We start from the raw sequence: 16967 nt of genomic DNA on the forward strand, positions 1-16967 counted from the left end.
TGAGGCTGCAGCAGAGGACATGGCTATCGGAACTCAACAACCTATGGATACCTTCTTGGGCAAACAGAAAGGGAGTGGGGAGAAAACGCAGCCAAAGGACAAGGCTGGGAACCACCATAAACCAAGTAAATAATGATCTTGGTCTCTTGGAACAGTAGGGGGTTGGGTTCTACCTTAAAACTCAACGCAACAAGAGATCTAATAAAGCAGGAACAACCAAATATTTTAATGATCCAAAAGACCAAAATTAATAACCGAGAATTTAAAAATTGGATAGCAACCCAAAAAAATTATGAAGGAATAGCGACAGATTCAAATGGGGCATCAAGAGGCATAGGTACGTTGTGGAATAAATGGAACTGGAAAACTATCAGCCAAAAACTCAACAACAGCTGGGTTAGGACAGATCTAATAAATAAGAATTCAAACATCACATATACGGTTATAAATATATATTCACTGAATCATTGTAAAGACAAAGCCTTATGTTGGGAGTCTTTAAAAGAAGAGTTACAAGATGCTCAGATTGACAACCTAATAATGGGAGGGGATCTAAATCTGATCGAGAATATAGAGGAAAAGCTGGGAGGCAGATTCATAGGAGATCCATCAAGAGCTGCCCTTATTGTTGAACAAAGTTGCTTGATATCCATCCCAACAACGGAAAATTCACATGGAGCAACAAAAGAACGGGCATTCATAGCATAAAAGAAAGGCTTGATAGAATCCTGATCCAAGAGGATATTGCCACAAGTTTTTCGTCCATAAAGAGTAAAATCGTGCATGCCTCGGCTTCCGACCATAAGCCGGTTGCGCTCATTTTGGACAAGTGGGAAAATCAGGGTCCGATTCCATTTAAGAACAGCAAAATGTGGGACAACAAGGACAGCTTCATAAATTTGATCAAAGAGAGCTGGGAAGAAGAGGTTATGGGCTCCCCACAGTATGTTTGGGAGACTAAGCTCAAAAATGTGAGAGGAAAATTAAAACATGGGCCAGAGAAGAAGCTTTAAGGGACAAGCAATGAAGATCAGAATTGCAAGACAAGCTGGAGAAGTGGAACAAAGAAAAGGAAAGTCAGCAAGTTACTGATCAAGACAAAGCTCACGAAGCAGAAATGTTTGCGGCCCTCTATCAGCAAAATAGAAACGAAGAGGAGGAACTTAGACAAAAATCCAGATGTCTATGGATCCAAGCTGGGGACAAGAACACAACCTTTTTCCACAACAACCTCAAGATTCGCCGTGCAGGCAACCAAATTGACAAAATCCATGTGGTAGGGTAGGAAATCAAGGGGAAAGAGGAAATAAAAGAAGCAGCATTTCACCACTTTAAATCCCTCCTCACAGTTAAGGATCAGCAAGTGGATAGCGTTGATTTTCTTCATCAAATTAGCAGCAAAGTCAGTGATCAGCAAAATAGTGAGCTCGAGAAGGAGGTAACAGCGGAAGAAATAAGGGAAGCAGTTTGGAGCATGCACCCGGAAAAAGCTCCAGGCCCTGATGGATTCACCATCGCCTTCTACAAGAGCCATTGGGAGACAATCCAAAAAGATCCGATACGTATGATCAAGAATATCTTCAAAAAGCACAAAGTGGGGGAAAATACGAAAACTTCTCACCTGGCCCTTATCCCCAAGGAGCCAAATCCTGTCTCCTTTCATAGATTCAGGCCAATTTCTCTTTGTAACTCTTCTTATAAAATCATCACCAAGATCTTGGCAAACTGTCTAAAAAAAATCCTCCCTTGTATCATTTCGGAGAATCAAGGGGGCTTCGTCCCAAAAAGGCAAATTACTGACAATGTAATCCTCATTCAAGAAGCCATACACAGCAACGTCCAAAACAATGAAAGAGGAATGGTTATAAAGTTGGATATGGCTAACGCTTTTGACCGTGTTTGCCATCGTTTTCTTGCTGTAGTTCTAAAAAAGTTTGGCATTTCAAGCAAGTTTATTAGGATCATCGAAGCATGCATCTCCAAGCCATGGATCGCACCTCTGATTAATGGAAGACCCACTAGATACTTTCATAGCTCTAGAGGATTGAGGCAGGGATGCCCGCTTTCTCCTTTTCTGTTTATCATTATGGCAGAAACTCTTAGCATACAACTGGAAAATCAGCGTTTGAGAAGGGAGATCACAGGCATAAGAATTGCTCAAGGTGTCAAGGAAATTAATCACTCTCTCTTTGCAGACGACACCCTATTGATTGGGGGAGTATCCAGTATAATTGCTAAAAGGTTCAAAAAGGTGTTGGATGACTTCCTAGTTGTCTTTGGAGGTCTTTTGAACAATAAAAAATGCAGAATATACACCTAGAATGTGCCAAACAACATCATGCAAAGGATTTCCCAAATTCTGGAAATCCCAGTTCAGCAAAATTGGAGCCACTTCATATATTTGGGTTTACCATTGGCCAAAGAAGGGATTAAGACAGAGACTTGGAATAAACAAATTGAGAAAGTAAGAGGGAAAATCCAAAGCTGGGGAATGATGTGGTTAAACTTGGCTGGTAGAACTATCTTAATCAAAGCGCTCCTTTCGGCTTTGCCTATCTACCAGTTTGCTTTAATTTTGGCTCCAGCTAGCATCCATAAACAAATGGAGCTCATAATCAGAGGCTTCCTTTGGCGAGGGGGGAGACAGGACTCCAAGAAGTTCAGTTTGGTTCGGTGGGATCAAGTCACTCTTCCTTTCGAATATGGAGGTATCTCCATCCGTCTCCCAAATTTAACAAACAAAGCTCTTGGTATAAAATTAGTCTGGCGCATGCTTATTGGTCAGGATTAGTGGTGGGGAGAAGCCTTGGCCAGGAAATACCTCAACGAACAGAGGTCTTCGCTGATCAATGGGCTGATCTCGGACCGCCCTTGTACTCAAATTTGGAGACTTATAAAAAAAAATCCATCCCCCACATCCAAGATCAACTCTCAAAAAATCCTGGAAATGGAGAAAACACCTCCATCTGGAACGACAGAATTATGGGAGTAGCCCCGTTAAAAGGACACCACAATCTAAAATATCTTCATGACTGGAAGGAGGAGAAGGGCATATCTTCCTTATACTCCATTTCGGAATGGGATCAAAATAGATGGATTGCTTGGAAAAGGCCATCTCTCCCAAATTGCCTCTCTGATCAGTGGGAAGATTTGAAGGCACTTCTATATGGCTCAGCGCCAATAAACAAACAGAAGAAGGATATCTATATTTGGGATCCCAGCAGAGGAGACTACACTGTCAAATCTGGTTACAACTTCCTTCGCAATTACAACAACTTCGATAATTGGAGCCTCTGGCCTGCTGTGTGGAAGAATGCTTGCCTTCCTAAAGTCAAGTTCTTTGTGTGGACCCTGTTAAAAGGGAGGATTCTTACTGCTGAGAATTTGAGGAAAAAGGGCATTCATGGGCCGTCAATGTGTGTTCTTTGCCATTCTGAAGAAGAGAGCTCCCAGCATCTCTTCTTGAACTATCCCATAGCCAGACAATGTTGGAAACAGGTTATCAGCCCCCTCGAATTGAATATTGAGCCAATTGTGCAACTGTCTTCGTTATTCAAAAATTGGGCTCACAGCTATCCCCATGCAAAGCGAAACAAGGCTGCCATCATAAGTGTTTGGAAATGTCTCCCCTCCACACTTTGCTGGCACATCTGGTTGGCCAGAAACAAGTGTATCTTCAAGGGAAAAAAACCAAATTCAGGGACTATTCTTTCCAAAACTTGGGCTCAAATTGTGGAAATGATCAACAACAAAGGTATGCCTCCTCCAGATCAAATCAACACATGCAGAAAAGGTTTGGTTCAATAGGATTCCATCGGATGGCATAGCCAAGATTTATATTCCAAAGAATGTTGGAAACAAACAAGAAAATTGGAAGCTGCGAGGAAATGAAAGGGAAGTAGAGGAATGGATCAATAATCAAAAAAACTTCATACTCTTCTTTGTTGGAGTGTCAAAGAACAACCCCGGAAGAGCTGGGGCGGGTGGGCTAATTCTGGATCAGCAAGGTGAAACAATATCAACGTTCGAGTGGGGGCTTGGGACTCTGTCAAACAATAGAGCAGAGGCTTATGGTTTGTTAATGGGAACCAGTCTCCTCACAAAGCTCCAAGCCAAAGATCCAGTTATTATAGGAGACTCTGCTATTATAATAGCAGCAATGGATTCTAGAAGAGACTTTAAAAATCTAGCCTTGAATAAGATAAAGCAGAGAATCAATGATAATGTCAACCTATTAGGGAAAGTGGTCTATAAACATGTGCTAAGAGTTCATAACAAAGCAGCGGATGCCTTAGCCAACAAGGCGGTGGACAGAGAGGTTGGGACAACAAAAGAAAATAATGTTGTCTACGAAAAACCAATACCATAACCAGTCCTTTGGGGTGATATGGCCCATAATAAAAATCCTGGGAAAAAGCATCACTCATGGTAGAAAAAAAGGATCTCAGTACTATGCAGACCCAGACCATGATTTTCTAGCATATGACAGACTCAAAAATCAAGGAAATCCACCTAGAGCAGCGCGGAAAATCTTCCCCGTTCATAGCAGTAAGCAGAGGATCCTCATGGAAAAAAATATCGTCCTCAAGACATGACAGAAGTGGGCAAAAGTCTTTTCGAACGCAGGGGATTCAGCTTTGTCACAGATGGAAATGTATCAGCTACCAGGAAGGATCACGAGGAACCTCCCAGCTTCTTCTATAAGAGGCAGCTCGGGATCAGGTTTCCTCATATGAAGAAGCCTCTCAACAGCGCTTGCAGAAGTTCAGGTCGCAGTGTCTGTTTCTGGAGGTGTCCGAGGAGCATCATCAGCTACTCTTTTTTCCTCTTGTGCATTGGCAGAGATATTGTTGTTTTAGTTATTTGTCTGTGCAATATTTTTGCTAACGCCCTATTTGTTCTTATGGTCCCGTTTAGTACTGAGCTCAACGCTTCTCAAGTTATTTCAATGGTGTCTCACTGTTCTACGCGGTCCAATCCCTCCCCTTGCCCCCAGATCTTTTCACATCCTCCCAGTTTCTTCCCTACCTCATCGACAAAAGTTACTGTGGGCCCCATAAGTAAATCTGATCCCCCTATCAGGCTGACCCTTCCCCGCTGCCTCATCCTTCCCCTAAAAAGCACTCTCACCTACAGGTATCAGCAACAGTCAGCCATTAGTGATGATCTACACTCCAAGCATTACTCAAGCTGCACCAGACTTCTGATCAAGAGAAAAATTTCGTCCAACAACTTCAAAATCGTTGCCTTTCGCCCTCTCACATTCAGAAGATCTCGAGCACAGAACTCCATCGAGGATAAGAAGAGCTCCCCCCCTGCTTTCAACATGTCTGGCAATCCTTTGGATCAGATCGAGAGCAACAGTAACTGTGCGCTCTGCAAGGCAAACTGCTTCATGATCGGAAGCTTCATCAAAAATTTCAATGAGCTCAAGGCTGAAATGGAGTCTGAAAATAAATCCAAAAAGAAGAAATTCAAGAAGCAGAAAACAGAAATTGAAGGACTAAAAGAAAAATGTCAACATCTGGAAGAAGCAGTAAGATACATAAAGACATTGAATCAAAGCGAGCCTCGCCTTGCTTAGCAACAAGAAAGACAAGCCTCCAGAGGATTCTGTTAATCAGTTTTGGTGACCCCTTTGATAATTTCCTATGCTATGTGGTTTTTGTTCACTGTTAGGGCAGTTCGTACGACAATATAGTTGTTATGTATTTCAAATTTTAAGAAGCTTGAACAGTGATTTGGAAGACGGGACTGCGTTCCTAGTTTGCTCCAACCTCACTGACCTTCCTTCTCCATATGTACTGGGACCTAGTCCCCCTGTTGTTGTTTTATAATATATCAGTATCTGATCTTGTAAAAAAAAAAAAGAATTATATTAAAAAAAATTAATTGAATGTTTTAATTCAAATTTTAATAAAAAAAAATTATATGTGTGTGTGTGTTGAAATGATATTTTAACGTTGTCGAAGAGATTTAGAACAATTGGTGAAGGAGTGCACTGTTAAGGCACTCCATAAGAAAAGGTCACCGGTTCTAATCTCGCCGATACCAAAAAATCTAGCATGGTTTCCGCTGGTGCAGCTCAGGCCGAGTGCGATCCCCGGGTGACTTTGATGGCTTAGACGCCCCTGAGTCGTGGCCTCTCAGCCACAGGGTAAGAGTGATTTTCAGGATTCACCCACTTATCAACCAAAAAAAAAAGAGAAATTATATTTTAACATCCACGAGACTAAAAATAGTTTATGGGACCATCAGTTCCCTGTTTTTCGCCTTTTTCAATCCAATCATTTTTTTATTCAAATTGATGATGACCTGGCCCACCTTCCAACAATCCCCTGGTTGAAAAGAAAATGCCAAGAAACCAATGCTAACATATTCCCATAACTTTCTATGATGTCTTTGAAAGCATCGCATTCCAAAATGAAATGTTTTTCCAATTTCATTGCTCGAGTCGTGCAAAATATACACACATGTTCTTCCCAAGCTTCTTTAGGCATTTTCCATTGTCTTGTTTCACACCGAAGTTGGTGCGATTTGGTTCTTAATTGAGCAATAAGAACCTTTGCCCTCAAACGAATGTTAGCTCCAATGAACTCTTTTGGTTGTAGATCACACACAGGGTTGAATTCCTTAATGAATGTAGTACTTCTTCTTTCTACCCAACTCTTTTCTCCATACCTGTTTACGAAATTTGTCCATAACAAAATTCTTTAGCTCCTTGCTATTTGTGGGACATACATTGAGGTAGATATTCAATTTTTGCATCCATGTGTAGTTTTGTCTCATCTGTGTTTTCTTTCTTTCACTCATGCCTTCATTGAAGATAACATTAGGTCATCTACATACTCTCATTTACTAATTTTTTTATATATATAGCAATTGCTTTGATGGGAGTTGCTCCTATTTCACTCAACATTATCTCATAAGATACCGAACTCTTTATTTTGAACTTGCTCATGATCATGCGTTTTTGCATTTTTTAATTTGTTTCTATTTAGAAATGGGGTGCTGCTAGCCCACAATTCACACCCATATGACATCATATGGAAAAACTAGAAGTCCAAAAAGCACTTTAATTATTTTCCAATCCCATAACTTTGTCTCTCTACATTTGTTTTGAAGAGCATATAATGCTTTCCACCCTCCTAAAATTCTCTTCTTTCTGCAGTCCTCCCAATTAAGTTTGTTGTTGAAATCAATCTCAATATACTTGTACTTATTTACTTCTTCAAGAATGTTGCCTTCAAAGAAGAACGTATGTTGACTCTACTTCCTTTTATTAGAGAAAATCATTATTTTGGTTAAAATCTAAATTCAAATTTTAATACTCATTTGCTTCTTCAAAAATGTTGCCTTCAAAGAAGGACGTATGTTGGCTCTACTTCCTTTTATTAGAGAAAATCATTATTTTGGTTAAAATCTAAATTCAAATTTTAATAAAAAATAAAGCATACGCATTTTTATAAACCAAATAATAAATCAGTATTATTATTATTTTTTTCAAGTATAAATTCATTTTTTTTAATAAAATATATTTATTCTTACACCGAAGGTGTTCCTACCATGGGTTTGGTTGGGTAAATCTGACTAATAAAATCTCTGTATTTTCTGATAAATCTATTTTGGTGAAAATCACATAAAGATTCATTTGTCGACACGTTTCAAAACAACCATTGTGGATCATAGAAGCCTAAATTTGATCAAGATCCGTGTATTTTCGTCCTCCTCCCTCTAAATAAAAAAAATTGACACGTGGCACTGCAACCATCATGGAATTAGCTAGGAAGTGTATTGTCCTTTAAAATTTTCTAAATCTCATCCTAAATGAAAAAAGAAAGATTATAATCTCTACATTTTAAGATATTTTGATTTTTCATTGGTTTTTAAATTAATTTATCATAAAATTAAGTTTAATTGGATTTTGAAAAATAAATCTATAAAAATATTAGAATAACAATTTATATATATATATATATATATATATATATATATTTATTTTATATTTAAATGTTTTAAAATCAATTTATAATTGAAAAAAATATTTATTGTACAAATCTTAATATCATATGGTCCTGATGATGAACCACACTTGTTGGTTCGAAACGCGTCGGCCAAAAATTTCTCTTATGTGATTTCTACCAAAAACCTTTGCTTAATATATAAGTATTTTTGACATGTGGCACTGCAACCATGGAATTCGATGCGAAGTGCTTAAAGTTTTCTAAATCTCATTATAAATGAAAAAAGAAAGATTTTAATCCCTAAATCTTGAGATATTTTGATTTTTCATTGGTTTCTAAGTTAATTTATTATAAAATTAAGTTTTATTGGGTTTTAAAAAATAAATCTATAAATATATTAAAATAATGTTTTATTTGTTTTTATATTTAAATATTTTAAAGTTAGTCTGTTTGGGGTAACTCAATTGGCAATGGCCGTGGAAATGAAGTCTCACTAACCCATAACTCTTGGGTTGAAATCTTGTGCTATCTCGCCGATTAGGGTTAGAAGTTGGACATGATGAAGATGTAGTCGTACCAAGCTTACAAAGAAAAGAAAAAAAAAGTAAAGTCAATTTATAATAAAAAAATTAATATATGTTATTAATATATAAGTATTTTTTTTCTTTTATAATGATTATACTATATTATGATATCGTAAAAGAGTCTTCAAAAGATGGCTCTGAAATCGCCGGGTCAGGTTAGCGCACGCGACGGGTTAGGTTAGGGTTTCGTTATGAGCCTTGGAGCTGCAGTCATCGCGCTCGAATCTCCGTTCCGCTCTCGCCGCTACTGCAGACCCCGCGCCCCCTTCTCCGTCACGAGGCCGCTGTAGACTTCAAAGTATTCGCGTTGTGGGACTCTTCTCGCCGTGACCTCCGTGACCTCCGTTTACTTATCTGTGGCGGTTTACATTCTTAACCTGGCACGATCCGTTAGCTGTTACTGCAACCTGTCATTTTCCCCGGGTTTTTTTACTCCAATTAGGTGTCCGCCGTCCCGAGGTGCAGCTGGCCATGGAGGACTTGGAGGCCGTAGATTATTCCGCGGACCCATTGGAAGGGGTCTCCATCTGGCGCACCCCATATGCCACATCAGAAGGTATGTTTAATCCTGATTTTCCCGGAAATTTCTCACAGTTTTCACCCGGTGAATCGTCTAGGGCACAGCCTGTGGTCCTCCCGGATGAGCCCCCAACATGGCCTGCCCTTTCCACGCCGCCTTACTCTCCGGCTACCCTCGGTTTTGTCTCCGGATGCCTTAACCCTAACCCTGGGTCGGTTCCCCCGGTATCCAGCTCCTTATCACATCCGCTGTTTAACCCTCCCCTGCTTTCATCCTCCGCCGGTCTCGCTGCTTCCTTTGGTCACCTTTCTGGCAGTTTCAATGCCGTACCCCCGCTTTCGGGCCCCCCTTTTACAACTGGTTTTGACATTCCTATCTCCCACCAGCCCGCGGCCCCTTTGAATGTTACGGCCCCGCCTCCGGGACAGTCTCTGAACCCTCCACCTGCTCGCGGCTCTAAGCGGAAGTATAAGTGTTTCAAATCCAAGGAGGACGACATTTTTCTCAGACTCGAAGAGGATATTCGGTGGGGAGAATCGATGGACTTTGCAGATCGGGTCTTGGTCGGCCGCATCAGGGGACGTAGCTACTCAGCGGCACAATTGAAAACCTGGGCAACTGAAGTATGGGGACATCATTTGGTGAACATCCCTCATGTGCAGACTTTCGTGCAGGGATGGTTCGCACTGAGGTTCGCGCGTGCCGACCACACAAACTGGGTTTTGTCCTCCTACTGGCATTTTGAGCACGCCCCTGTGCTCCTAAAGAGATGGACACCCTTATTCGACCCTGAGACGGAGCAGATAGGCATTGGACCAGTTTGGATTCGGCTTCCGGGTTTACCTCTTCAATACTGGTCCGAGGATATATTCAAGCGCATTGGAAATGCACTGGGCACTTTCATGGGCTATGATAAATCTTATCATCAGACTGGCATGATGGCTTATGCTAGAATTTTAGTAAATATGGATACCAGAGGAGGGTTATATGAGCACATTACAATTCAATGGAGAGACTCTGCCCGCAGACAGATCATCGATTATGAGGGCATTCCCTACCGCTGCCGCAGGTGCCACAAAGTAGGGCATCTCTATAGGGATTGCCCTCTCCTCCGGAAAGGTGCTGGGAAAGGCAAAGAAGCTGGGGTGGTCCCTCCCCTGGACACCTCCCCAAATCAGCAACCCTTACAGCAATCGGAGCCTCAGATGCAAGCACAAGATGGTGATGTTCCACAGAACTCTCCTGCGGCTGCTGATACTGTCACTGCCCCTGAGGCACCTCCTACTTCAACAACACCTGTTCATTCAGTTCAGCCGGAGGACGCAGCGAACTCGGGTATGTCTCCATCTCCCCCTTCTTTGATATCTCATGCATCTTGCACTGCATTGGGCATATCTTCTCCCCCTTCATGCTCCTCTCCCCTTCCCTCATTATCTCAGCCCGATCCGCTCACTTCCTCACACTCTCCCCTTACTTGCTCCCTCCCGCTCCCTCCGCCACTGGCCCCCCCACTTTTGATCACATCGACGCTGGCTTCCCTCTCTATCCGATCAACTCAGTCATCTCCTCGATACGCTCTGCGATCTCGGATGAGGGACAAGGGTCCTGATGCGGTTGGCCTTGACCCTATGAGCATCCCCTCCTCTCTGAGGACCTCCCGAGGTCGACCTTCCCGTATCACTAAAGCTAGGCATACAGCTGACGAAGAGGTTGCCCTTGGGCGACAACAGAAAATTTTTGGGGCGCTTAGAGCAAAGGATGGCCCTCTTCCCCTTCCCCCATGAAAGTTTTATCCTTTAATTGCCGTGGTTTTGCTAGTTCACCAAAAAAACTAGCGCTCAGGAGGCTGCTTACTTCGACTCAGTTTGACATTATTTTCCTGCAAGAGACACTTTGCCTGGCTGAACCCCTCACTCTCACCCTCTCCTCTTGGCTCCCTAACTGGACCTTCCACGCACTGGATGCAGCTGGACGATCTGGAGGATTGGCTATTGGGGTCTCAAACCGGGCTGTGGATATTCGGAACCTCTGGGGTGGGAGGGGATTCATAGGTCTTGACATTTTTGTTCACTCTATCGAACGAGACCTTCGCATTATCAACATCTATGGCCCCTGCACTGATCGGGTAAATTTTTGGAGATCATTATTGGCATCTGAACTACTCCAAGCTGATAACATCATACTGGGAGGGGATTTGAATTTTTCCTTGGGTTATTGTGAATCATGGGGGCATATGGCTCAGATCGACTCCCTCTCTGAAACCCTCTCCTCCTTATTAGAGGACCATAAATGGGTGGACATCCCTTCTGCTCGTTTACAATACACCTGGTCGAATAATAGGAGTGGGGAGCAGAGTTTAGCCAGGAGACTCGATCGTTTTCTCATCAAGGAAACCCTGTACAACAGCCTCCCCAGAATACGACAGTGGGTCGGATCAGGTGGCATATCCGATCACAGACCTATCTTCCTGGAGGCTGAGGACCTTAATCACAAAATCAAGAGCCCCTTTAAATTTAACACCTCTTGGCTCCAGGACCATTCGTATCTTCAGCTGGTCAAAAATTTCTGGCAGAACAATCCCATCAGGGAAGAGGAGGACCTAGCAGCAGGCTTTGTCAAAAAGCTCAGGGAGCTAAAACATATCTCCAAAACCTGGGCCCACCAGAAGCGTATACAAGATAACCTTATTCTGAAAGAGGCAGAACAGGTTATTGAGGAGTTTGAAAATGCATCCTCTGGGACTTTCCCCTCACAGGAGAGGAAAGAACTGTACGCTTCACTTATTGCAAAACGCACTCAAATTCTGAAGGAAAGGGAAGAGAGCTGGAGGCTTAGGAGCAGGGCTATCTGGCTCACTGAGGGAGACAATAACTCTAAATTCTATCACAAATTCGCCAATGGTCGCAAAGCCATCAATACAATTTGGGAGCTTAAGGATAACCAAGGCCATACTGTTACATCACAACCGAACCTGGCAAGATTGGCCACTGAACACTTTCGAGGTATATACTCTGCTCCTGGGGATATAAATATCTTGGAAATCATGAGAGTTGCTGAACTCTTTCCCAGATATGTTGATCAAGATGCATTGGATGAGCTGCAGAAGGAAGTATCCATGGAGGAATTGGAAGCAACTCTCAAATGGTTTAAGAAAGATAAGAGCCCGGGCCCAGATGGATGGACCATTGAATTCTACATTGCTTTTCTTGACATCATGGGGAATGACCTTCTGAAGATTGTGGAGGATAGTAGGCGACGAGGCAGGATATCCGCAGCCATCAAGACCACATTCATCGCCCTTATCCCTAAATCCGATGATCCGTCTTCCTTCGATGATTTCCGGCCCATCTCACTCTGCAACTGCCTCTATAAAATCATTGCCAAGATAATCGCTAACCGCCTCAAGCCCATCCTCTCGCAACACATCTCCCCTGAACAGTTCGCTTTCTTACACCACAGACAGATTCATGAAGCCATCGCCACGGCCCAAGAGCTCATGCACACCCTGCAGATCAAAAAACAAAAAGGAATGATCCTTAAAGTGGATCTCTCGAAGGCATTTGACATAGTAAACTGGCTGTATTTGAGGCTGCTACTTACTCATCTTGGCTTCCCCTATGACTTCATCAAATGGACAATGAGCTGCATCACTGATGTATCTTACAGTGTTTTACTCAACGGGGAAGCCACCCCTTTCTTCACTTCTGAGAGAGGGCTTAGACAAGGATGTCCCCTCTTGCCTTTGCTGTTCCTGCTAATCATGGAAGGATTAAGCAGAATTATCACTTCAGCCAGGGAGAGACATCAATTAACAAGCATCAAAATGGTGGATAACTTCTTCCTCACGCACCTGTTATTTGTTGATGACATCTTGATTTTCCTAAACGGCAGCATTGGTGACTCCACATCGCTTCACAACTCTTTCCTTCTATTTCAGCAAGCCACGGGAATGAAGATTAATGAAAACAAATCCACGATCACCATGGTGGGCTGCTCCATACAGGAATCTGCCTATATCTCTCAGCGTTTTCCCTTTGTTCTTATGAATCTGAAGGATGGGATAAAGTATCTGGGCTTCAGATTAAAACCATCCGGATATAAGATTGCAGATTGGTTATGGCTAATTGCAAAAGTGGAAAAGAGGCTCCAGGTATGGTACCATCGATACCTCTCACGCGCAGGCAGATTAGTTCTCATCAAAGCTGTCATTGAAGCTACGCCAGTCTATTGGATGGCCCTAGCCTGGATTCCAAAAGGCATTCTGAATAGACTACAAAGTATTTGCTGCAGATTCCTTTGGAAAGGAAATCAACAGGGGAGACTTTTTGCTTGGGTCAAATGGGACACCATTGCCAAGCCAAAGCGTTGGGGCGGATGGGGCATCAAGAGATTGGATTCCTTCTCCAAAGCTCTGGCTGCTAAGCTTGGCTGGAGGCTACTCACCTCAGATGGCCTCTGGTCACAAGTGGCTTACGCTAAATACATCAAGCCCCAATCCGTATTGGATTGGATTTGTACCCACCATGGCACCAATCATTCAATCTCAAATATCTGGAAAGCGGTCTTGGGTACCTTGCCACTTCTGCGAGAAGGCATCACCTGGCGCATAAAGGAAGGTAACGCGGTACGCATCGGGCTGGACCCATGGGTGGGATGTGGAAATGCCCACAGATTACCTGCTGAATTAATTCGACACCTTCAGGTCAGAGGCATTACACACATCAAGCATATTGGGGACAATGCAAATTCATCGTTCCTACATCAAGCTTGGTTGACCGCTCAAGCTCTGGAAGTACCTGCTCAATGGACAAACGAATGGACAGAGTATACAAACGCACTATCTCAAGCACATATCAGGCTCACTGATGGTCCGGATGAAATCATATGGGCTTTTTCCAAGCATGGTGTCTATACACTGAAGCTTGGATATCTAAAACTCATGGAACCTTATAAGCCCCCGGAAATTCAACCCACCTGGAAGGCTCTCTGGAAACTTAAATCAGCCCCCCGGACGAGACTGCTGATGTGGAACATCCTATTTGATAAAATTCCCACTGGCACCAATCTCATGAAGCGGTCCTTTTATGGACCCTTCCGATGTCACCTCTGCCATAACGCAGAGGAAAGCACCGAGCACTTATTCCTCTCTTGCAGATCTTCACAGCAATTCTGGCAATCTCTTACATCGCAGATCCCGCTATTAAAAGACTGGCAAGGCAACAACCTCATGGATGCCTGGACTGCCTGGTGTCAAAATCACTCTGGGAAAGCTATTAACATGCCACTGCTGGCATGTTGGGCCATTTGGATCGCTCGGAATCAGTCTATTTTCAATCTTAAAGCCCCTCATTGGCCTACTATCATTCTCCACACTGTTGCAGACTACAATATGCTACCTGATGAGGATCCCCCAACCCCGCCCCGCATTCTCAGACCTGTACCCATTGACACATCCAAACCTTGGGCTTTCTTTGGTGGCTCGGCTCAAGAAGCGGGCTGTGGGGGAGGATCTATCCTCCACCTAAATGAAAGGCATTGTTATAAGATTCAAATCAACCTTGGGAGAGGCACTAATAATTTTGCTGAGCTATGCACCGCCAAACACATCATTCACTTTGCACTTCATAAGCATTGCAGACACCTTCAGCTATTTGGAGACTCTAAAATTGTTTGTAATTGGCTGAATGATGCATCCCATTGTTATGCATTTACTTTGAGGCATATACTTGATGAAGCAAAGAGATTAACAGCTGCTTTTGAATCCTTTGTCTGCCAACATGTATACAGGGAGCATAACACCATTGCCGACTAGCTCTCCAAAGAGGCCGCGCATAGAGATGGAGAAGACTGGTTGATACAGGAGGAGATCGATGGCACATACTACCAGCATTACCACAGACCTTTTGACGACATCTTGGACGCGGGGCTGTGAAGCCCACATTATATCAGCACAGTTTTGTTTATAATATGTACATAGACACTATCCAGATATGTCTACAACACACTTTATTTTGTTTATACACAGTATATATATTGATCTCTGCAAAGAGCACAGTCAAATTTTGATTCTCTGATAAACATAACAGTTTTATTATTTTGGAAATGCTCCCTGCGTGGAGTCATCATGGACTGCTCTACAGTTATTTTTTGAACTCTGATAGGCAGTGATGCCTACATATGAATATGCTATGGCATCTGCAAAATGTAATTTCTTAACTCATAATAGAAATTACGACTTTTTCCGAGGGGAAAAAAGATGATATTGTAAAACAGGGAACATACAAATTTAGCAACAGTGAAGAACGACGCATAGATGTGATGGAGCTTCAATTAGAGTGTAAGGAAATATTTAATTATTATAGATTAATTATAGAGTAATGTCGCTTTTGTGCCGCCTTCTTTTAATCAATCTGATGGATTGGATGTGCCTTTAATCTATCAAAGCTTTGGCCAAAATCAATGTCATTGGTGTTGCTTTTGCCCAAAAATGGCAAATTATGGGGACTTGGAGGGTGACTTAAAGCATTCAAGGATTGATAGTTTTAGTCGCAAGCCCAAGCTTGAGATCACATACGATGTGCTTGGGATTTCACAAGCATGACCTATAAATTGGTTGGTGAATTCAAGATTGTCTACTTTAGAAGATAACTCATATTCTAAAAAAATTATGTAATTGTAGTCACCACAAGTGAGATGTGCTACCCATTTCACTTAAATTTCTTTATTTTTCTTTTTCCCTTCTAAAAGGACTTTTATATTTTCATGGTTCTCATATCTACAAAACTTAGAACCTAGAAGTTCAAAACTAGCACATAAATTAACTCAACGATAAAATGATTAACGAAATTATATTATTTTTCCTAGAAGAGTGTCTCTCTTTCCACCTCTGGAAGAGTGTCACTCTACTCCAGTTCCACCTCCTTTGCTTCCATTCCCATTCCTCTTTCTCTGACACTGGACTATACCGAAGGAATTGACAATGACGTATTTTTGAATACCGAAAATGTCTTTTTCAATCCTAATAGCAACCTAATTCCCTTCAACTAGAGTGTAAGGAAATATTTAATTCTTATAGATTAATCATGGAGTAAAGTCGTTTTTATGTTGCCTTCTTTTAATCAATTTGATGAATTGGATGTGCCTATAATCTATCAAAGCTTTGGCTAAAATCAATGCCATTTGTGTTGCTTTTACCCCAAAATGGAAAATTATGTGGACTTGGACAGTTATTTGAAGCATTCAAGGATTGATAATCTTATTCGCAAGCCCAAGCGTGAGATCACAAACGGTGTGCTTGGGATTTTACAGGGACAACGTAGAAATTGGTGGGTGAATTCAAGATTGTCTACTTTAAAAAATAACTCCTATTCCAAAAAGTAATTATGTAATTGCAGTCACTAGAGGTGAGATGTGCTACCCATTTTGCTTAAATTTCTTTTTTTTCTTCTGAAATGACTTTTATATTTTCTGTATTCAAGTTTCTGTGATCCATAATGAATTAAACAAAGTCTTTCTGTAGAAATCACATGAGAGATTTTTTCTTTTTGGTTGACGCATTTTGAACCAACAAGTGTGGTTCATCATCAAGACCAGATGAAGAGGCAAACCATGGCAAAGGCTTAAATAGAGAGCAATGTAGAGATATAATTTCAAGTAACGGCTATATTTGAACAATAATGTTTAAATTATAATATTAATTTATTAATATATTAAAAACAAATATTATTAAGTAACGACTATATTAAATGGCTAGTTTTTGAAAAAATATTTAAATATTGATATTATTTCATTAATTTATTAAAAATATTAATAAGTAATGGCTATATTAAACGGCTGGTTTTTGAAAAATAATATTTAAATTAATTTATTAAAACCAAATATTACTAGTTCTTGAAAAAT

At 41.6% G+C, this 16967-nt stretch overlaps 1 protein-coding gene across 1 annotated transcript; it reads left to right on the forward strand.

The window, feature by feature from the left end:
• Positions 1 to 10848: 10848 nt before the first annotated feature.
• On the forward strand, positions 10849 to 14880 carry LOC149181895 (uncharacterized). Its single transcript, XM_089414364.1, has 2 exons — positions 10849 to 12212; positions 12960 to 14880. The coding sequence occupies exons 1-2, from the start codon at positions 10849 to 10851 to the stop codon at positions 14878 to 14880; spliced, it is 3285 nt and encodes a 1094-aa protein (XP_089270490.1).
• The last annotated feature ends 2087 nt before the right edge of the window (positions 14881 to 16967 follow it).

Source organism: Pinus tabuliformis, chromosome 3_2, assembly GCF_031772625.1.
Source record: "Pinus tabuliformis cultivar Carrire ecotype Pingquan chromosome 3_2, CPIR1, whole genome shotgun sequence".
NCBI lineage: Eukaryota > Viridiplantae > Streptophyta > Pinopsida > Pinales > Pinaceae > Pinus > Pinus tabuliformis.